Source organism: Panthera onca, chromosome B4, assembly GCF_046562875.1.
Source record: "Panthera onca isolate mPanOnc1 chromosome B4, mPanOnc1 haplotype 2, whole genome shotgun sequence".
Lineage (NCBI taxonomy): Eukaryota > Metazoa > Chordata > Mammalia > Carnivora > Felidae > Panthera > Panthera onca.
The window spans coordinates 15717347-15739420 of record NC_138345.1 but is presented as its reverse complement, the minus strand read 5'-3'; the positions used below and the strand labels follow the sequence as shown (position 1 = coordinate 15739420).

The 22074-nt window shown below is 40.9% G+C and overlaps 1 protein-coding gene across 1 annotated transcript in view; it reads left to right on the top strand.

Moving 5' to 3' along the window:
• Positions 1–1649: 1649 nt before the first annotated feature.
• Positions 1650–22074, top strand: part of CUBN (cubilin) — a 273361-nt gene continuing 252936 nt past the window's right edge. Inside the window, exons 1-12 of the mRNA XM_060659546.3 lie at positions 1650–1850; positions 2238–2367; positions 3514–3609; positions 4152–4190; positions 6710–6811; positions 7989–8092; positions 13870–13996; positions 14986–15148; positions 17913–18044; positions 18906–19001; positions 20969–21087; positions 21271–21457. Coding sequence (XP_060515529.3) covers positions 1738–1850; positions 2238–2367; positions 3514–3609; positions 4152–4190; positions 6710–6811; positions 7989–8092; positions 13870–13996; positions 14986–15148; positions 17913–18044; positions 18906–19001; positions 20969–21087; positions 21271–21457 — 1408 coding nt within the window. The 5' untranslated portion in view covers positions 1650–1737. The remainder of the gene's footprint in view (positions 1851–2237; positions 2368–3513; positions 3610–4151; positions 4191–6709; positions 6812–7988; positions 8093–13869; positions 13997–14985; positions 15149–17912; positions 18045–18905; positions 19002–20968; positions 21088–21270; positions 21458–22074) is intronic.

The window sequence follows — 22074 nt, the reverse complement described above, 5'->3', positions numbered from 1 at the left end:
GAAAGAGAGAGAGTCTCAAGCCGGCTCTGCACCATCAGCACAGAGCCAGATGTGGGGCTTGAACCGATGAACTGTGAGATCATGACCTGAGGTGAAATCAAGAGCCAGATGCTTAACCAACTGAGCCACCCAGGCACCCCTGGTTTCAATTCTTTTTAAGTGTAAAATCTACATAACATAAAATTTATCATTTTAATCATTTTTAAAGTTCAGTGGCATTACATACATTCTCGTTGTTGGGCAATGGTCACCTGCATCCATCTCCAGAACCTTCTTTCGTGTTTCCAAAGTGAAACTCTGTAACCATTAAACAATAACTCCCCATTTCCCTCCCCCGACCCCAGGGAACCACCGTGCTACATTCTGTCTCTATGCATTTGACTACTTGAGGTTCTTTGTGGCAATGGAATCATACAGTATTTGTCCTTTTGTGTCTGGCTTATTTCACTTAGCATGATGTCCTCAAGGTTCACCCATGTTGTAGTGGGTGTTCATTTGGGTTGCTTCCATATTTTGGCCATTGTGAGTAAGCTGCTACAAACATGGGTGTACAAATATCTCTCTGAGTCTCTCTCTCTCTTTTTTTTTCAATTATTTTGGGTACATACCCAGATGTGGAATTGTTAGATCACGAGGTAATTCTGTTTAATTTTTTCAGGAATCGCCAAACTGTTTTGTAGTGATTGCACCATTTTACATCCTCACGAAGAGCACACAAGGGTTCAGCTTTCTCCACATCCTCACCAAGACTTTTGTTTTCTTTTGTTTGTTTGTTTATTTGTTTGTTTGTTTTGGTAGTAGCCATCGTAATGGCTGTGAAGTAGGGTCTCCTTGTGGGTTTGGTTTACATTTCCCTAATGAATAGTGATGTTGGTCGTCTTTTCATGTGCTCTTAGGCAATTTGTACATCTTCCTCCGAGAAATGCCTATTTTCTTTACCCATTTTAAAACTAGGTTATTTTTCGTTTTTGTTAAGTTATGGGAACTCTTTATGCATTCTAGATATTAGCCTCTTATCATATATATAACTAGTAAATATTTTTTCCCATTCTGTGAGTTGCCTTTTCACTGTGTTGATGGTGTCCCTTGGGAAACAAAAGGTTTTTTTTGTTTTTTTTTTCATTTTGAAGTATCCAACTTACCCATTTTTTATTGTTGTTGTTGCCTTTGCTTTTGGTGTCATATCCAAAAAAAATCCGTGCCAAGTCAAATTCGTGAAGCTCTCCCCCTTTGTTTTCTTTTAAGAGTGTTAGCTCCTGTATTTAGGGATTTGATTAATTTTGAGTCAGTTTTTGTATATGGTGTAAAGTATGGTCCAACCTCATTTTTTTTTGCATGTGGATATCCAGTTGTTTTAGTATCATTTGCTGAAAGGGTGTCTACTTTGTTTTAGTGTTTATTAAAGGTAGCTGCTTCTGAAGCAAGGATTGTTTTAGTGGATGTTTCCAAAGCAGCTGTTACTGTCTCAAAGGTCACACAGATAATGATTAAATTGTGCATCACTTAAAGGTAGATTTTGACCTCTCACAAGTTGAAGAGTACTGAAGATCTAAGATCATTTACCTCCCTCGGGAAGGAAAAGTAACACAGCCTTCCAGGGCAAAGAAGAGAGGACTGAAAGTTGCAGGATATTCCACAGGCCAAAGTACATCTGCCTGGTTTGCTTTCTCTAAAATCCCACACTTGGCTGGACTGGCTTCCTTCTTACCTGACAACCTAGGAGGGTTGGTGAGGAATATGTCCTCACCTTTTCTATGGAGTTTGGTTATTTTGGTGACATTTGCTGAATCAAATGGGGAAGTCAGAGAGCTCGTGCTGCAGAGACAGAAAAGAAATACTGACCTCCAACAGTAAGTAGACACGTGCATCATTGCTGCTGAGGGTGTAGGGCAGTGGGGTCATTAGTTTCCACAAATAGCCAGATAAGCAAAGGTGTAATTTTTCTTGAGGAAAACAATGATGTTAAAAACAAATAGGGAAGAACATTGAGACTGATGTATGGGATTATCTTCTTGTACGTAAATTATTCACTTACCATTTTGCAAACAAGGCAAGTATGCAATTAGTAGATGTCTCTAGGAAATTTGCAGGGAAAAAAATGGCAGATGACCAGGGAGAATGTGGTTGAGTTGACCACATGGCAAATGTGTATACAGTCTATGTATATTCAGTGAGAAACTTTGTTGTTTAAAATTATATGCTAATTATTGATGCATTCTCTGGTTTGATTTATATAGGCCTCGAATGGCTGCAGAGAAGGGGAATCTAGTGTTTCTTACAGGGTCTGCTCAAAACATTGAATTTCGAACTGGATCCCTGGGAAAAATCAAATTAAATGATGAAGACCTCGGCGAATGTTTACATCAGGTAATGCAATGGAAATATATTGAAGTAATTTTGTATATCTGCATATGGTCACTTAATTCAAGAGGTCTATATGAATCCACACCTTAAATCTTTAGCCCAGGGAACATAACCAGAGGTGAGATAAGTCCTAGTGAAGAAACAATGCCCTAGGGTTAATGATGAGGAGGAGTAATTCTAGTAGGAAGTGGCTCATTGTGTGGGTTTATGTCCTCTAATCCAGAGAAGGTACACAGCGTGGTACAGGGGACTCCTTCTCATGAGGATCAAGGAAGGAGAGGGGCCAGAGAAAGGTTTGGATGTGACATTTTACTTCTGCCAGAGAACAGAATTGGTCAATTATTCTCTTGCCTTACTGTTTTCAGTGTTCATTGTTTAGTAAATCATGCTAGTATATCCTTTGTAATGTTGAAAGCTGACATTATTTAGAGCTTTCTATGGGCTATCCATTGTGCTCAGCACTGGTGTGCATTACCTCCTCCAACCCCCACCACTATGCTCTGAGTTTGGCTTTATTATTTAAAAATTTTTCTTTTAATGTTTATTTATTTTTGAGAGAGAGAAAGACAAAGAGTATGAGCGGGGGAGGGGCAGAGAGAGAGGGAGACACAGAATCTTTAGCAGGCTCCAGGCTCTGAGCTGTCAACCCAGAGCCTGATGCGGGGCTCAAACCCATGAACCATGAGATCATGACTTGAGCCAAAGTCGGACTCTTAACCAACTGAGCCAGCTTTATTGGAGACCCCAGCTTTATTATCACCCCATTTGTAAGGGAGGTAAAGGAAACTTTCAGCAGCACAGCAACTTGCCCAAGGACACCCAGTAAATGACTGAGTCAAGATTTCAAATCCAAGCAATCTGATTCCACTCCAGGCCTCTCAACAAGCACTCCAAATTGTTATGAGAAAAAATGCAAATGGAAAGTACCTTGATAATGTCGTTCCTGAAAGGGGTAAATGGAATTATGCCATGGCTATTTTAGTCTGCAATTTATTATACATGGTATTGTTTTGAATTTTATAATGATGGGCAAGATCTTAGTGTTTAAAATAGAACAGTACTCAAATTTTAAAAATTTTGTATCTGTAACATACACATGATCTTTTCGCTGGCAAGCATTCTCCTCCTCCTTTTTCTTTTTAAAATTAGATCCAGAAAAACAAAGATGATATTACAAGTTTAAAAAGGAGTGCTGTCAGTCTGCCTCAGAATATCTCCAGTCAAATCCATCAGCTTAATTCTAAGGTAAGTCTGACATCTACATCATTAGAGTAAATAGCTCTCCTTCATTCAACTTTGTAAGCATCGATTTCTGCAGGTGATATACCAACTTTGGGTCCTCTTTAGAAATTTAGCATTGTGATGATGAACTTTCTGGTTAAATGACACAGCTCTAACAGGGGACGTAGAGGTAGCGATGGGCAGAAGGTTGACAATGCTGTGACAAGAACTTGTCGCATAAGTAAGTCTTGCTCCCCCTCTGATAGAAGCTTCTTATTGGTGAAGTGGATGAATCACTGTCGTTTATGAAAATCCCATCACTGTGTGCAGAGGAGCAATGAATCAACTCATCAGTGGGTTTTTAATGCCTTAAAAAAACGATGTATATGATGGAAGAGAGTAGAAAGGAGGGAAGCCTGGAGGAGAGAGGGATGGGGAGGGGAAAAGCAATAAAAAAGGAACAGACAAACCAAGCGAGCCCCCAGCAGAGGGTGTTAGGAAAATAGGCCAGGGGACAGTAGCACATGTGAAATGCTAACCAATGCTTTCTCTTCCTCACCGCTTAGCTTGCGGATCTGGAGAGAAAATTTCAAAGCCTACAGCAGGTAAGTCCCATAACTACCACTTGGCTGACATCTTTCACTGGAAATGTGCTGGTACCACTGATGCAGCTGGCATTCTCACCTGAGGGTAGACGGGTGATCCGTATCAAGGACTTGGCTCCTTCCCATGATCCAATTCTCATCGCCGTTTATGCCGCCCAGGACATAGATGAGGAACCCAAGCGTCACATCAAGTGACGGGCCCCGGGTACCTGGGCATGTGAAGCATGTGAGCACGTGAAACCTTCTGAGTTCAGCATTTCACGTGCTCTGCCTCTTAACGTTGTCATTCTTTGACCATGTTATGTGGGCGTAAGTGTGACCACCCAACTTGCTGATGTGTCGAAAGGCTGTGCATCTTCTCCAACATTAAACTCAGAGGCTTGGGGTGTATCACAAAATATTTCAAACTTTCTTACAGGTACATTTGCTGGTAATTAAATTTGAGCAGTTTCTTCGAGCAACCCTTCCATGACTTCACTAGTACATGTTTGTAAACTAGTCCTTGTGATTTTAGACTTCTCACCTGTTCTGAAGTTAGCTGGTGTTTTTAAGATTTTCATAGGAGCTACAACCATCTACCCAGAGAAATGCACAGAATGTCCCCATATTAAAATTTTTGAATAAAAGTAAGGAGATTCCAGGGGTGCCGGGTGGCTCAGTCGGTTAAGCATCCGACTTTGGCTCAGGTCATGAGCTCATGGTTTGTGGGTTCAAGCCCGGCATCAGGCTCTGTGCTGATAGCTCGGAGCCCAGAACCTGCTTCGGATTGTGTCTCCCTCTCTCTCTGCCCCTCCCCACTGTGTTCTGTCTCTCTCTCTCTCTCAAAAATAAATAAGATGTTAAAAAAAAACTTAAATAAAAATAAAGTAAGGAGATTCCAGGTAAAGAATCCCTGTTCTAATATTCTGGGTCTGTTGTGATGATGCTTCAAGTGTTGCTCTCTACTTTGGTGTTTTAAATTTGGTAGGCAAGTTCACTTATGTATTCTCTTCCTGACCTTGGTAATCAATTGCCCCTCAACCTTTATCTTCTTAGGGAGTAGTTGAATGAATGAAACAAGCAAGGAATCATACCTGTCGAGAAGACACAGTGCTAGAGTTTCCAGTCTCCTAGAGTGCTTCATTATTCCTGTGAAAGGTCAAGAGCTGGAGGCCATGGTCAAATTACTTCAGACTGTGTCCCTTTCCCCACCCCCCAGGAGGAATTTTTTAATGATTTTTGGATATAAATGCCTTTTATGCATTCCAATAGGTCAACGCTCTCTGGGTACAATAGTTAGCCATAGTTCCCCATTGTCTTCCTCCTGGCTGCTTACTGATTCCATTTCCTGCTGGGCCCCCATACGCTTTTGAGTTTTAAAGCCGCAGACAACGTTGCTTTTGTATGCCAGCAAACTTCTAATGAGTTGTGGTTAATTTCCTTAAGAGTGTCCTCTGACAAACAGGGCTAATTGTGATCCTGGCACAAAGATAGATGGACTAATGAAAGAAAACAGACTCCAGAAAGAGACCCCCACATGCATGGTCACCTGACTTTTGACAAAGGAAGAGAGAGATGGTTTGGCTATAAATGGTGCTTAGTCAGTGGGCAACCCTCTGGCTCTCAGTTTCATCTGTAAAATGAGGGGAACAGACATGACTTTCTCTGAGTCACTGAATAAAAAAAGAACGTAGTAATTACTTTGCCCTGTTTAAAAACTTTAATTTTTAAAAATTTATTTTTTCGCCCCATTTTTAGAGAATTAGCCTATGATTAGGTGAAGTTAATAAAATAGGTTTTCTTGCACAATCGCCATGTCCTCTCTAAAGAAGTTTTCTTGCCCCCCAGAGGTATTACAAAGCTTACGAGATTGGAACTGGTAGCTGACATACGGGAAGATTCTCCAGGTTATATAGACAAAGGCAGGTCTGTTTGTGATTCTGGTCTGAAAGTCGTCACGTGAGCACGGGAGTGGAGGGTGTATATAAGCCCGCATTTCAAATAAAGGGACTCGGGGTGAGAAGAGTTCAGCCATCTTTACCCATGGGAGGACGGGTGACAGCAAAAGATGATCAGATTTCACATGCTTATCTGGAGGTACCAAAGATAAGAATAACAAAAAAAGAACCGGAATTTCCATTTGGTTTTCTTAGTACAATAGGAATGTCCATTATTATTCCCAGTCTGAAATCTTGACTCTTGTCCACCAACGTATGTTTCCCAGGTGAACAATGCTTTTCCAAAGAGTAGAGCGAGCATCTTCTCCCCTCGCGCCTCATCCCATCCCTGGCTAAATGCTTCTAAATAGCGAAGGAACATGCGTAGACTGAAAATGTGAAACACTTTGTTGTTGCTGTTGTTTTTCATGAGAGAGTTGATTCGGAGAAGAACTTGGGTAATTGCTTTAAAGTAATGGAGGCTGAGTCTCCCTGGAGGAGGAGTGGAATGTGCTTTACACGCGCACCTGCCCTGAAACATGCCTTTCTTTGCTGCCTGCTGAGAGTACGATGGTCTCGCTGACTGCCCTGTCTTTGTTTCAGACGGTGGACAAAAAGGTCTGCAGCAGCAACCCCTGTCAAAATGGTGGGACCTGCCTCAATCTTCACAATTCCTTTGTTTGCATCTGCACCTCACAGTGGGAGGTGAGTCGCTCCATCTTTGGTTGAAAATGCTGGTGAGTCAGCATCAGTGGTTTCTTTGGAAGCATTCAGACATGTTTCATTCTCCATCCGAAGTTTCTAGGATTCTGTGGTCTCCTGAATCAAATGACTTACACCAAGAATGCCAAAATCCAAACGGTGGTGAGCATGATTATATAACCCACTGAACATTAAGCCATCTTAAGGAGGGGATCACTTGTCTGCATAGCTACATGGGAGGGCATGATATATTGGCTAGCATCAATTTAAATTGTTAGCACTGAAAGTACTAAATGAATCTTTAAAAAAATTGTTTCTTGAGAGAGAGAGAGAGAGAGAGCATGCGTGCGTGCTCAAGCTCGTAAGCAGAGAGGGGCAGGAGAGAGGGAGACAGAGGATCCAAAGCCAGCTCGGTGATGACAGCAGAGACCCTGAACTAGGGGCTCAAACTCAGGAACCATGAGAGCATGACCTGAGCTGAAGTCCGATGCTCAACCAACTGAGCCACCCAGGCGCCCCAGTACTAAGTGAATCTTGACATAGCTGTGTAAATATTCTTGTCCTTTTCTATTAATGGTGAAAATGTTCCTGACATGTGCATTAAAAAAAAATTAAGTGAATATTTCCAGGCATAGCTTCATAGTCACATGAGGATTACTTTGTATAAGGATTTGCCTAAGTTTTTTTTTTTTTTTATGTTTATTTATTTTTGAGAGAGAGAGAAAGAGACAGAGAGAGAGCGAGAGAGAGAGCATGGGCACATGTCGGGGAGGGGCAGAGAGAGAGCGAGACACAGAATCCAAAGCAGGCTTCAGGCTCTGAGCTGTCAGCACAGAGCCCAACGCGGGGCTCAGTGTGGGGCTTGCACACACGAACTGCAAGACCGTGACCTGAGCCGAAGTCGGGCACTTAACCAACTGAGCCACCCAGGCCCCCGTAAAAGGATTCTTCTTGTGCAACTGGCATGATTTTACCAAGAGCTCTTTGGCTCCTTTAGGCCAAATCTGAGTTCAAGAGGAAGGATAACTGGATATTAACTAGTATTAGTATTAGCGTGATTGTATTTCGCTTGACTGAGGACTTCAGTGGATATATAAATCCTTAAACATATTGTATGAATATTGGCCCCAGATGCTTCTGTGACCCATGGCACCTGACTTCATTCTTTACATGAATGCAGGGTCCTCTGTGCTCAGTTGATGTGAACGAATGTGAGATTTACTCAGAAACACCCTTGGGCTGCCAGAATGGATCCACGTGTGTAAATACAGCAGGCAGTTACAGGTAATGTTTTTCTTTTCTTTCTTTTCCTTTTTCCTTTTCTTTTTTCTTTTCTTCTCTTTTTTTCCTTCCTTCCTTCCTTCCTTCCTTCCTTCCTTCCTTCCTTCCTTCCTCCCCCCACCCCTGTCTTTCTTTCTTAACATTAGGGTAGGTTTTTGAAGGACTTAAACATCCCATAGTCAAGAGCATCCATGAGAAATATATGACTCTTATTTAATGACACACAACTATTTATTTAGATGAAGAAACCCTTGTACGTCCTCAACTCTTACCCCATGAACTCTTACCCCCTTTCTCTGGAGTCCCGGAGAAATGGGAAGAAGGACCCGGTGGCTGGCACAGGGAGTAGGGACAGCATGGGGAAGACAAGGCTGAAGACTTAGTAGAAGTCAGAGCACTGAAGGGGCTGCCGTTGAAGAGCATTAACCAGAAGAGGGCTACCCCACCATACCCACAAGCCCCTGCTGCACTCATTCATTGGAGAAGTGAGCTGCTAGCTTGAGTAAGGATATCTTCAGTCAAGTGCTATGTAAAATGTTGACTATAACAAGACTAGAGACTGAACTGAGGTTTTCTCCATGTAGTTACCTCTCATTGCCTGTCTTGAAGGAGCTGTGAGGCCCCTTACCACAATCATCACAGAGTTCCTATCTTCTGACCTACTCTGTCTAGAGAGTCCTCCTGCTCAGCTCAGGCATCACCCTAAGAAAACGTCCCTTCCTTTACTAAGCTGAGTTAGGCATAACCACACCTCCACGTTCCCATCAGACTGTCTGAGTATTGGTTATTAAAGCTATAGTGGCTGACACATTATCTTTCCATCAAGTCTAGAAATTTTTGGCAGATCAACATCAAACTTACTTTTGTATAGTTCCTTAAAGTCACTTAAAAAAAAAAACTTAAGAACTCTAGACATGATCTTTCCCCATATTTTGGTTGGGCTCCTATGTTCTGTGATTATTAAAAGGTGAAAAAAGTTGATTGTGTTATAACGTGAACACATTCTTTCAGTCCTCAGGGGTATAATCTCAGTGGAGTAAAGAGCAATTGTTTGCTTTCTTACTAATGCCTCTGCTATCTTGTTCTTCCATTCCCTTGTAACAATATCCATCCTATTCTTTCCAGCAAAAATGAGTGCAGTAATTTTGTTATTTTCTCATCGTTTGTCAAAAAAGGCAGTCACAATCCTTCTCTTTTTCATTTGACTGACCCTTTTGTTCTTTTGATCTGATCTTAAGATTTTTTGCTCATTCCAAGTCACAAACTGAATTCATTCAAACTTCTGATTTTTTCATGAGCTTCACCATCGTGCAGAACCAAAATCAATCACCTCTGACTTAAATTAAGTATTATTTTATTGCAGAGACTTCTGCGTTCAGGACTTTGTTTCCCATTTTGGTGAACCCCCTGACTCCTGCTTTTATGAGCATTCAAGTTTGGGTGAGATCCAAAATGCAGGTCTAATCTTTCATTCCCTTGAAAGCATTATCTCCTGATGTCTGTTTATGGGCACTTATCAACGAGAATTGCTTCTTGGAGACACTGGAGGAAAATTATTCCTAGAACTAATACTTTCCTGTCTTCCTGATATCGAGGAATGTCCTGGAGATTAGATTTCACTCCTGGTCTTCCTGTATCATTACGTGTTGTGGGGTCTCACAAGCCAATAGAATAACAAAGATGTGTAGCAGGTGGGGGAAGACCCAGAGACGAAGCCAAAATTGTTTTGTTCTCCCCCCAGTAAATTATTTTTACTCCTGAAAAATGGAAAAGAAAAAAATATACCATAACATAACTATTTGCTGCATGTGAAGGAGTAGAGTTCTTTTTCCAGGCATAAACAAGAGAGAGAGAAAGAGAGAGAACCATTTTTATTTGTTGAGAGCTACCTAAAGGGAAAATTCAACTTTATATGAGCAATATTGAATTCTCTCTTGCACCTTCCTGTAAAAATGCCCAAGAACTCACTATGCTGACTCTGGAAGTGGTTTTGGTTTCTAGCCTCTGTCCTTCATAGATTTGCAGTTAAGAACAGAACATTTAGATCTGGTTTCTTCTTCTTGATGTGAGGATAGTTTATGAAGCTCCATGAATTCCAGTTGATATCTACGAACTAAAGACTCCTATTCAGGCATTTGATGGAGAATTTTTGGAGGAATATCAGAAAATAGAAAAATGTGTATGAGCGAAAGACTAAATGCTTGCTTTGTGGAATCTGTGTAATGAAACAGAGAACATTTAGATATTTTCTTGTGTGCTATTAATTACATGAGATTAAATGCCCCTTAATCAGTAGCTTCTCTGAGGCTAGAAAACTATTTGGGAATCTTCAGTACACATTTGTTAAAGGGAAATGAGCCACTGTTGAATAGTCTGGACCTGCAGAAATGTGTTCATGGCAAAGGGTTTGCTCTGGATTTGGGACCTACTTCAGCCTCTAACTCTTGGAACCCATTTACTTGGGGAAGGACAAAGGAGTCTTTATTTAAAGAGATTAATAATTCCTAATTACAAAGACCTTTGAAAGATAAAGCACTATGCAGATACTAATTAATTGGAAGCCTTATTTCCTAGGAAATTTTCTGGTAAAAACTTTTTTCCCCAGTAATGAAACTAGGGCAAGGAGACCATTTTCTGTTTCCAGCAATTCCCGTGGCTGAAGTCTTGCCCCCAAAAGCTTCAAAGAGTTAACAGACAATATTTTGCCACTTCCTGATTCTCCTATTGCCTCTTTGTTCTGAAGAATTGATGTTTATCATCCTGCTGCTTACTCTGGATTGAAGACAGCGCTTGGGATGCAGATTTGCTAAGCATGGATGGTGTGTGCCATATACACTCAGATCTAGAAGGCTTTCTAGAAAAAAAACCGCTGAGTTTGTTGTTTGTGTGTTTTCTCCAGGAGTGCAATGATGATTAGCACACTTTATTTTATTTATTTCCACTGTCATCACTGGTGGGTTTTTAAAACATGCAGAGTTTAAATGATGAGGACAATCTGGTTTTAGCTCGGATGGTAGTTAGGTATTAAACTCATTACCTCTTTCAGTGAGTCAGTTACGTTAATATTGAACCATGGACTCTAATGCAAGTTAAACTATGACTTTGAAAGTGTATTTGACCTCTTCCCAATTGCCAAAGGCCCTCGCAGTGCTTTTGAAGACTGACAAGCCCAGTTTTGTTCCGCCAGAACTAAATCAGCAATAGAAAGCCATTATGCAAGTGACTTGTGCGGGGAGGTATATAGATGGTCACTCTTTTACTTTAAAGGTCACATGCAGCCGCCTTGAGAATATATTTTGCATGCAAACACTGTTATGTTAAAAAGACACACAGAAATGGAAAGTCTTTAACTAACTACCTTTCACAACATGGGAGCGTGACACAGAAAAACATCGGAGCAAGAGTAACACAGACTTAGGTTTTAATTCATCTTGTGCCTGTTTCTAATTCCGTGGCCTTGGGCAACGTGAGCCTTGCCAGTAAAATGAGATTAATACTTGTCTTTGAGGATCATAGCAAGGAAGCTGGTGATATGCTTCACTGCCTACCCCCCCCCCACCCCCCCCCCCACCGCCTGTCTTCTCACATTGTTACATTTAAATGAAAGAAATATACTTTGTAGTTATTTAGCAGAAAGTGTGCGATTAAAATTCATTCATTTTCTCCAAGTGAGAAGGAGGAGATAGAGAGGATTTACCTGCATGTCCAGGAACCAGAATCTCCTCTCAAATCTTAAGTCATTTTCCAATAGTAAAGCACTTACTGATAAGATAAACACAGTTGCCCAAGCGCTTCCTACCAGAAAATGTCTTTAGATGACCCCAAGGTAAAAATAGTGCTCATAGATGGGCACTATTATTTTATAAGAAATGGTGTTATGATGTTGCCTAAGGCGAACAGTTAATAGATAGTATCAGGATTTAAATCCAGGCAATCTTGTCCCATCTGGTCTCGGAGACTCAGATCTCTTATATACGATAGGCTCAGAAAGCTAGTAAAGTTGGTTTAAAGATTTTTTAAAAATCTTTTTTGGTGGCTGGCCGTGGTGGTAGAATAAACTTTCAGCAAGGAAGCTAGCTGAATCAAATGTTCAAATATATGAACTAGTGTGAAGTTCTATTATCTCAAGAATCTAATGAAATTTCCCAAAAGAATATTCTGTGTAAGGACGGGCAAGTGAAGAGAAAAGGGAAGGGGGTATGAGAGGGAGAGTATGGAAAGAGAGAGATGAGAGGAAGATAAATAGTTATACATAGGGAATGAATAATTGAAAAGTTTTTTAAGTTTAATCATCTATTGTGGTTAGTCTATGAGCTTGTCTTAATGAGAAAGGTTTTGAGAAACCTTAATGAACAGGTTTTACACAATGAAATACTGATGTTGAAAGCTGCCTGGGACTTAATTATACCAAAAAAGTATTCATTGGTCTGAAAGTCAGATTTAACTGGGCGTCCCGTGTCTTTATTTGCTAGGTCTGGCAACTCTGTATGGAAGTGCGTGAGTGATTCCATGTTTTTACTCTCTGTCTCTGGTCACATTCAGTGACGTCTTCTTCCTTAGAACCCACTCAAAGGTGCCACCCCAGCAATAGTTTCTGGAACCCTCCATGGGCACATCAAGTTCTGTGCCCAGAGTGTGGCTCTGGATGCTTCTCAAACAGCCAGACTCTCATTTCCCACACTGTCAATCACACATGTGTCTTCATCTTCGGACATGAGATGAGTCCCTTGTGCCTCAGCAAGATTGTTAAAAGAGCTTCTTTGCCTTATAGAATGGCCCCTTTTCCAGAATACTCAGAAACTAGTTCATGGCCATGCAGACACTCCGTGTTCCTTGTCTCTGATCCTTGACCCCTATGGTCACCTTCCCCCGTGAGGGCCAGTGCTGCTCAAGGCAGACAAATGGCAACTCCGGGCCTGGCTCTCCACTCCATCGGATGCCCTCAAACCTGTGAAAATAGGCTGAGGCTCTATGACCCCTCTGTGTCCTTCCCATTCCCACCTGCCTTTCCCATACCTTCCACATTCCCTCGGAAGCTACAGTACAGATAGAAAGCTAACTCAGCAATTTGAAGGATGACAATAGTTTAAAACAAATTTCCTTATTTGATTGTTATTGAACTGAAATCTTCTCAAAGCAAAACACCCACTGCAAGCTTGGGTATTATGTCAAATTGCATTTGTGAGTTAAAGTGTGGCTATGAAAGAAATGTTATTATCTAAGCTACATCTCTAACAGATGGAACTATTGCCCTTTGTAATACGATAATATGGATTGCATACTCTGAGATGTGGACGTACCATTGTCTGTGGAGTTCTACAATCCCAGAGAACCTTTGGGAATACATCAGCTCAGTCAAGGTCACCTGTGCTTACTGGAGGGTCTGGTTGGATGGATGATGAATGGACTTGTTGATCTCTCCCTTTACCATCCCCAAGGGACTCCATCCCCCTTAGTTTATGAATGTCTGACCTTTGAAAGTGCTATTTGATGACCTGATACCAGAAGAATTTATGGTGGCAGTCTTGCCCAGATAGTAAGTTGTACCCCTCTCTTACTTCTTGAGAGAGATAACGCATTCACTCAACCCACTGCTTGAAGCAGAGCAGAGTGATTTTCCTCTAAGACTCCAGCCAGTAGATCTGGTTTTCTAGTTTATGATTCCACGTGAATGTCATTGACTTATAGTCGGACTTATTACTTTTCTTTAATTGGTGCTAAGAAACAGGCACTTGTGCTGAGGCACAGGCGCTGACATTGTGCTCTTGTGTAACCAACAGGTGTCTATGCTCCCCCGAGACACACGGCCCCCAGTGTGCATCCAGATACAATGACTGTGAAGGGGGCTCCAAAGCACTCTGCGTCCACGGCATCTGTGAGGATCTAGTCCGAGTGCAGGCTGGAAAGGTGAGTCCCTCCCAGAACGTGGCTTCGTGGAGGGAGTCACGGTTGCTATTAGTCCCTTAGCCTGCATGTCTGTAGAGGAGCATCGTTCTGGCAGTGTTCCAGAGAGGAAGGTACTTCCTGCTCTCAGGGGGGCACAGGTGAGGAAAAAGATGAGAGTTGTCCATAAATAAACAGAAAACTGGACGCAGAGGTGGTATCATTATAGAAATTACTGCCTTTTTTGTTTTTACTTCATAAATCTCTCTGTGAGACATGACCTTCTCTTGGCCTCGCGAGCTATAACAGTGACGAGACATGGAAACACCAAGGCCCATTCTTGGTGGCAGCACGCAGTTCTGAGGAGTCTGGATTTCTTTCTGGCTCCGGAGCACCTTTGAGTGCTGTGGACCCTGAGTTTGTCTGCAGACTGCCTGACTTCTCCCAGTGCTCTGGATCCTGACAACCTTGACTCCTGACCCTCAAGAGCACTCAGCATACAAGGCCCGCTTGGCCTTGTATGAGACCTTCAGGTCTTTATTTTTAGTTCTCTCTCTGTATATTTTTAAATGCATTGATAGAAAATGGTTCCTTTCCAGTGATGGTGGGAGGAGGGAGTGGCTGGGAGGGGAAGGAAAGACTTTCAAAAAGGAAACAAACAGAATGGATTTTCCAAGGTCTGTGCCTCCATGGGTGTTTTTCCCTCTAAAAACATAGCGGGCTGAGTGGATTGACTTTAATTATATTGACTTACAGTTCTTGATTGTTGTTGCTCTTTCCCTGGCATCTTTGGGGCAAATTATAGGTTTTCCTTACTCTGAAATAAAGATGTTTCTCTTTTTGCGTGGTCGGGTCTAAATGCTTAATCATATGGGAAGAAAAAGAGAAGCCACTCAATTGGCCTTATGGAAATGAACGCTAGAGGATAAACAGTCGGGGGCTTGGTGAGATTTTCAAAAGCTTTTCTTGCTTATTTTCCTGATTGCTTTGATTCACTCTTGTCATTCTGCCAGCCCATGTACAGCTGCATCTGTGACGCGGGGTGGACGTCCCCGCCGAACAGCTCGGCCTGCCTGCTGGACATCGACGAGTGCAGCCTCCAGCCTGCACCGTGTTCCACACTTGCCCAGTGCTTCAACACCCCAGGCTCCTTCTACTGCGGGGCCTGCCCGACAGGTATGTGGGCTCGGCCACGCCCAGCCAGGCAAGGTGCCAGAACAGCTTTCCTTCCCCGGCCAAAAGATGAGGAGACCGTTCTTAGGAAGCATCCCAATCCCATCTCAGGTTCTATTTCCCTACATCGCACTGCAGGCCGTCTTCCTTCTGTAATAATTCAGCCTCAGAAATCAGAGGGCCAGAGCCAAACGCTGGGGGGGCAGGGTTAGCCGGGGAGGTGGTGAGGTCAGACATCTGATCCTTAAGGCCATCAGCTGACTAGACCTGCTCTCGTCCCACCTTACTGGCCAGGTGTTTGTACGTAGGCAGATTAGTTGACCTTTTAGTGTCACCTCTAGAGCCCCTGTAGTTCTCACCAGGGCACGTCACTGGAAGGCCCTGTGGCCTTGCTGTAAAGAGGGATGTCTGACTCCAGCTCAGCCCCTCAGAGACCGAATCTCCAGGCCAAGTCACTGAAAACGTGGACTCTGGACTCAGAGACTGCTTGGGCTTGAGTCCACGCTTCATCTCTCACCATATGAGATCATTATCATCCACTCAGGGCATGTTTGTAGAGCCTACTATGAGCAAAGAAAGCACTTGGTGGGTGCACGGTAAGCAGTTTACCAGACCTCAGGGAGTCTCCAAGGCCCGTTGGCACTCCTCGTGTGTTGTTAGAAGGTGGAACACGTAAGAGAACGTAATAGCAGCTGTTCTTCCATGAAAACCTCACTGAGACACTGTGCTAGGCAAATTTCGATTCTTACAACTGTGACAAAATCAAGAAATGTTAGAAATTAGTATTATTCCCACTTTAAATGATAGGATCTTGACACGCGGAGAAGGTAAAGAACTTGTCCCAAATCCCATAGTCGGGATTCAAACCCAGATCTGTGGATCTGAGCTGAGCTGCTGAATAGTCTATTGTTCTGTCTGATCAAGGGAAGCACACACACCAGTTGCTTCCTTTTGTGACTGTTGGTTTAGTGACTTTCTTCATGGTACATGGTTAGATCTTGTGTAACTAGAAAGAAATTGAAAAAAACCACGTGAAGACTTTTTCCCTCTTAGGTCTCAGGGGCACATAAAATTAGCAAATAACCACATTCTTGAAGGTAATTTGCCAGTGACAGTCTTTAAAAACTAGAAATCGGAAAAATAAATTATTTGAATTAAAGGATTCTTCTTTATATCGTTGTAGAGAAAAAAGAAAAACAAAAGCTTTTTGTTTTCCTGTTAATGACCTTATTTTTTCCCTGCCTATTAAAGTAATACAAGCTGCTTATAAAATATAAAGAAACTTTAAAAATATGAAAATAAAACAGCAAAAAATACCCAGAGTCTTATCACTCGGAGGGCCACCATTGACATGTGGATGTGTTTCCTTCCAGCTTTCTTCTGTGTATTCATTTCTTCACCCACAAATACAATAATTTTCTTAGGTAGGGTTTTAGAGAGGGACTGTTTCAGTCAATGAAAAGAAATATTTTTTAAAAATGTAAAAGGTTTTAAACATTCTTAGAATTTTAATCGTTATTATAGGAGTAATACAACTCAAGGTAACAATGGATACAAGCAGAAATACCAACAGTAAGGGGCGCCTGGGTGGCTCAGTCGGTTAAGCGGCCAACTTCGGCTCAGGTCATGATCTCGCGGTCTGTGGGTTCGAGCCCCGCGTCGGGCTCTGTGCTGACAGCTCAGAGTGTGGAGCCTGTTTCAGATTCTGTGTCTCCCTCTCTCTGACCCTCCCCCGTTCATGCTCTGTCTCTCTCTGTCTCAAAAATAAACGTTAAAAAAAAAAAAAAAAAAAGACATACCAACAGTAAAATGACACTCTCTCTTCATCTTCAGTCTCATGCTCTGAACGAGACCACTGTGAACACATGTTCTCTCTCCTCTTCTTCCTTTTCCTTCTCTCCTACAAACACATAGACACGTACGCAGGTTTTTAAAAAATTCTTTCTCCAAATTGGGATCATTCTTTGCATATTCTTCTAAAATTTTGTGTTATTAGCTAATGTATATATTTGAAAAACGTTAAATATGTGCATGTTATTAAAAATATTTGTAGTATTCGACAGTAAACATGAGTCCTAATATATTTAATCAAATTGATGATCAAGAGGGTTTTTCCCCCCCTTTAAACAACACTGCAGTAGACCTCTGCTTGCCTACATCTGTAGATGCTGGCAGTTTTATCACTGCAAGAGAGTTTTTAGAAGAGGACTTGTTAGTCAAAAAAAGAAGTGGACTTGTTAGTCAAATATATATATATATATATTTATATGTATAAAAAAAATATATATATATATATATTTATATTTTAAAGTTTATTTATTTTGAGAGAGACCAGTGAATTGGGGAGGAGCAGAGAGAGGGAGAGAGAGAGAATCCCAAGTAGGCTCCACACTGTCAGCACAGAGCCCCAGTGTGGGGCTCCATCTCACGAACCATGAGATCCTGACCAAAGCTGAAATCAGGAGTTGGACGTTTAACCGACTGAGCCACCCGGATGCCCCCAAAGGTATATATTTTAAAAAATGTTAATGAGTACCGCTAGATCTATTTCCAGATAGGTTTTACTAACTATAGACTTCTGACTAAAAGCATATGAGAACCTCACTTGCCCGCCTCTTTGCCAGAATTTGTTTTTAAGAATGAAAATCTCATTTTAATATGTAGTTTCTCAGAGTGAAGCAAATTTTTATGTATCTTTGGCTATATGCGTTTCTTCGTTGTTAACTTGTCTATAGAGCTAACTTTTCAAATCTTCTGGTTTTTCTAGGCTGGCAAGGAAACGGATACAGTTGCCAAGATATCAATGAATGTGACATAAATAATGGCGGTTGTTCTATGGTTCCACCTGTTACGTGTGTGAATACATTTGGGTCTTACCACTGTCAGGCCTGTCCACCAGGTGCTACGCCAAATTTCCCAACACCGTTATAGGCGAAACATTTGGAAACATGGTTTTGTGCTCCATTTTAAATATGACTCTGTCTAAGGAGATGTACTGAGCAGTGCAGAAAGTTTTATTTAACTTACAGATTCAGGGCACATTAGGTCAGCTCTATTATAAAAAGCAATAACAAATATTTTTAATACCAGTGGAAAACAACAAAACTTTACAAATTGTGAAATAGCCTCTGGAGATAATGCAGAATTTGAAAAATTTTCTCTGTGGATCACAGACCTACAGCTCCATTGTTCCCACAAATACTCATGAGATGTTTTGCATATAAAGTTTACTCAGTAACAGGCAGACTAGTAGGCATATAATACCTGTTCAGAGTTTCTCTTCTCTTCTGGAAAGAAGTCATTACTGGTATTCTGTGATCTAACCTGAGTGACTATCCAAGAAGTTCATGGAGTTCTAAGGGATAAACTGAAACCCTATTTGCTTTATTAAGTTAGTACTTGGGACTTCTATAGTAATTTAGCTCTTAGATCATTAAAGTCACTGTAATTAGAAAATGTCAACTTGCTTAGTGTCAGCAACTGTCTCAGTCTACCAGTAGTTTCATGCATCTTTTCATCTTTATTCATTTCCTTTTTTGTCCTTAGAAACACCATTAGAACATGGTTTCTGCAGTCAGTTTCCCAAATGGTTGTCCTTTTTCTTAACGATAGGAATTTGTTTATGACACTTCATATTTACCTTTTCTGTTGTGATGATAGAAGCTCTCTGGTTGGATTTCATGATGTTTGCTTCTTGGATTGGGATTCTTCTTCCATCTTCTTAATGTTGTTTGTCATGCCCTGTTCTCTCTGTGATCAGGGTACCAAGGCAATGGAAGAGTGTGCACGCTCGTCAATGTCTGCTTGGTCGATAATGGAGGCTGCCACCCACATGCATCATGCTCCTCAGTTCTAGGTGATGACTCCTCTCTGCCTCTGGTTTGGGGTATTTCATTATGGCCTTCTGAAACAAATCAACATTTTGAAAACAATCCTCTAACCTCAAAGTTCTTATTTTGATCTGCAAACCAAAAATAATCCATGTTTTAAAACTATACGTTTGGATTTTTTTTTTTTTTTTAAATGTGTAGACTATGCTCTCTGTGGTCTGGTCTAAATTAGCAATATTTCCCAAGATAATCAAGCCAGCTAATTAAATTTATGACTGTGTTTGAGCACATAGGAAGGAGAAAAGGAGGAAGGACCACCTGTCAACTCCTTCTAAGGCCTCTTTCATTTCTATGCTATTGGCCAGGACTGAGCCCTGTTGCTAACCCTGGCTGCAAGTCAGGCTGGAAATGTAGTTTATTTCAGGAGCTTATGCCCTCAGTTAAAAAAAAATTCACTACGAAAGAATGGAAAAGTGGATCTAGGGGGATAACCAACAGTGTTTGCAATGCTGTGTAAAAGAAGTTTCACCTCCTATAATTTAAAAAATATATATTGCTTGAGGCACCTGGGTGGCTCAGTTGGTTAAGCATCTGACTTTGGCTCAGGTCATGATCTCACAGTTCATGGCTTTGAGCCCCGCATGGGACTCTGTGCTGACAGCTCAGAGCCTGGAGCCTGCTTCAGATTCTGTGTCTCCCTCTCTCTCTGCCCCTCCCCACCTTATACTCTCTCTCTCTCAAAGATAAATAAGCATTAAAAATTTTTAAAATATATATTGCTAAATTTTCTCACAGAAATGTATCAGTTTATACTTCCCAACAGTGTATGAAAACTACATGTTTCCCACTCTTGGCAATAATGGATACTACTGTGATTTTTCATTTTGGTCAAGTTTACAGGCAAAAATTGCCTTCCTATTATTTTGATTTTGACTACATCAAAATTACCTTTTTGATTACTAATAATTAATACTTTTTATATTTTACTGCCTTTATTTTTTTCTATTTTTTTTATGTCCTTTGTTCATCTGTTTTCTCATTGATGTGTAAAATTTCATTATGTACTAAGAATAATATCTCATTATCTGTCTTATGGTTTACATGTATCTTCCCTGGCATATTGTTTTTATTTTAATTTTGTGGTGGTATTTTCTATTTAGAAGTTTAAAATTTCTATGTAGTCAAAAAGGTAAATCTTTTTTTATAGGATTTTCTCCTCTTAGAATTAGGCTTTTCCTACCGAACTCTAAAAATAGTCAGGTGCTTGTTCTTTTATACTTTCTTTTATTTTTAACATTAAGATCTTGGATCTTTTTAAGATTTATTTGTATCTATGGCATCAAACATTTTGTGATATGTATATAAGCACATATGTAAAAGAATATAGATGTATACACACACACATACATGTACATTTATGACTATTTAAATGTTTATTAAATGATTCAGAGAGTACTGAAATGGTTAAGAACGTGGATTCTAGAAAAATAATGCTTGGATTTTGATTTTCTCCCTGGCTTCACTGTATTCCAGCTGTGTGTCCTGGGTCAAGCCACCGAACCTTTTTGTGTTTTGTTCTCATCTATAAATGGGCATTAAAAGAGTACCTATTTATAGTCCATATAGGGCCAGTGCTTGCAACAGATACCGTCTTTTTTCATAAGAATATTCTTTTCTCTCAACCCCTCCGTGAGAAACTCTTTTTTCCCTTGGCATACCTCACATTTGTACGCAACTCAGGACTGTGACATATGGACTGACAGCACCAATGTCAATTTGTGCATCAAGTATTGGAATGTAATGCCTTCTTTATTTTTAAGATGAAACATAGAAAAAGATCCTAATACTTCCTCTTTATAGTTGGCATGTCTGCCCCTAGGGATATGCAGACTTGATTTTGGCAATTCCTTGTCTAGACAACAGAGCCTGAGTTTTGTTACTGGGTCTGAATGAAGGAGACCTGTATTTACGCTTCCATTTTTATTTCTGACAGGTTCTTTACCTCTCTGTACTTGTCTCCCGGGATATACTGGAAATGGCTATGGGCCAAATGGATGCGTGCAGCTCAGTAATATTTGCTTGAACCGCCCCTGTTTAAATGGACAATGCATTGTGAGTCCTTGTTCTTCCTTCCTTAGTAGTTACCATTTAAATGAATTATTACAAGAATTGTAGAAGGTGTGTGTGGCTCAACACCTGCTACATACATCACATAACCCTTCTTTGTTCTTTGAGTTGGCTTAACGTTTATCGTCCATTTATTTGTTTCATGGCATTATGGTTTTCTTTCCCTAGGAAACGGTTTCTGGTTATCTTTGTAAGTGTGAATCAGGTTGGGCCGGCATCAACTGTACAGAAAATATAAATGAGTGTCTGAGCAACCCCTGCTTGAATGGGGGGACTTGTGTGGATGGCGTCAATGCGTTCAGTTGTGAATGCACACGTTTCTGGACTGGATTTCTGTGTCAGATTCCCCAGCAAGGTATGCTCAGCGTCTCTTGTACCACAGCTTAGAAGGATCATTCCTCAGTGAGTCCTGCTGCGGATTCTTCCACTTTCTTGTCTAGTTGCACAAATGCTTCCAACTAAGTCTTTCCTTCAAGCACTAGTATAGAATTTACAAGGTAAGTATTTATCTCAATTTAGGCCAAGAAGAACCTTCCTTCAAAGGAAGAAGTAAATTGGTATTTGCTGTTTTTATTATGTCTGTTCTGAAAACAGAATATGCTAAGATATTGTCATTTTCTAAGGGAAGTTTTCTCTACAGCAGCCATTTAATCTCCCTATAATATTACTCATTAAATCGTATCACTCTCCTGCTCTAGAACATACAGTCACTCCCCGTCGCCTGTTAAAGATTGGGACTCTTTCTCAATTATCTTCTATAACTAGGCCTTACCCTATCCAATCAACCTTATTTTTCACTAGTTTCCTAATAATACTCCCTTTCCAATCTAGACATCTTTTCTTGTCACTTGATCCCATATACCACCATGCTGTGTTCCAATATTTGAGATATTTATTTCTCCATACTTCTCTGAATTCTTCCATTGCTTCACATCCAAATGTATCTGTCCTTCAGGAGTACTTCACCTTCAA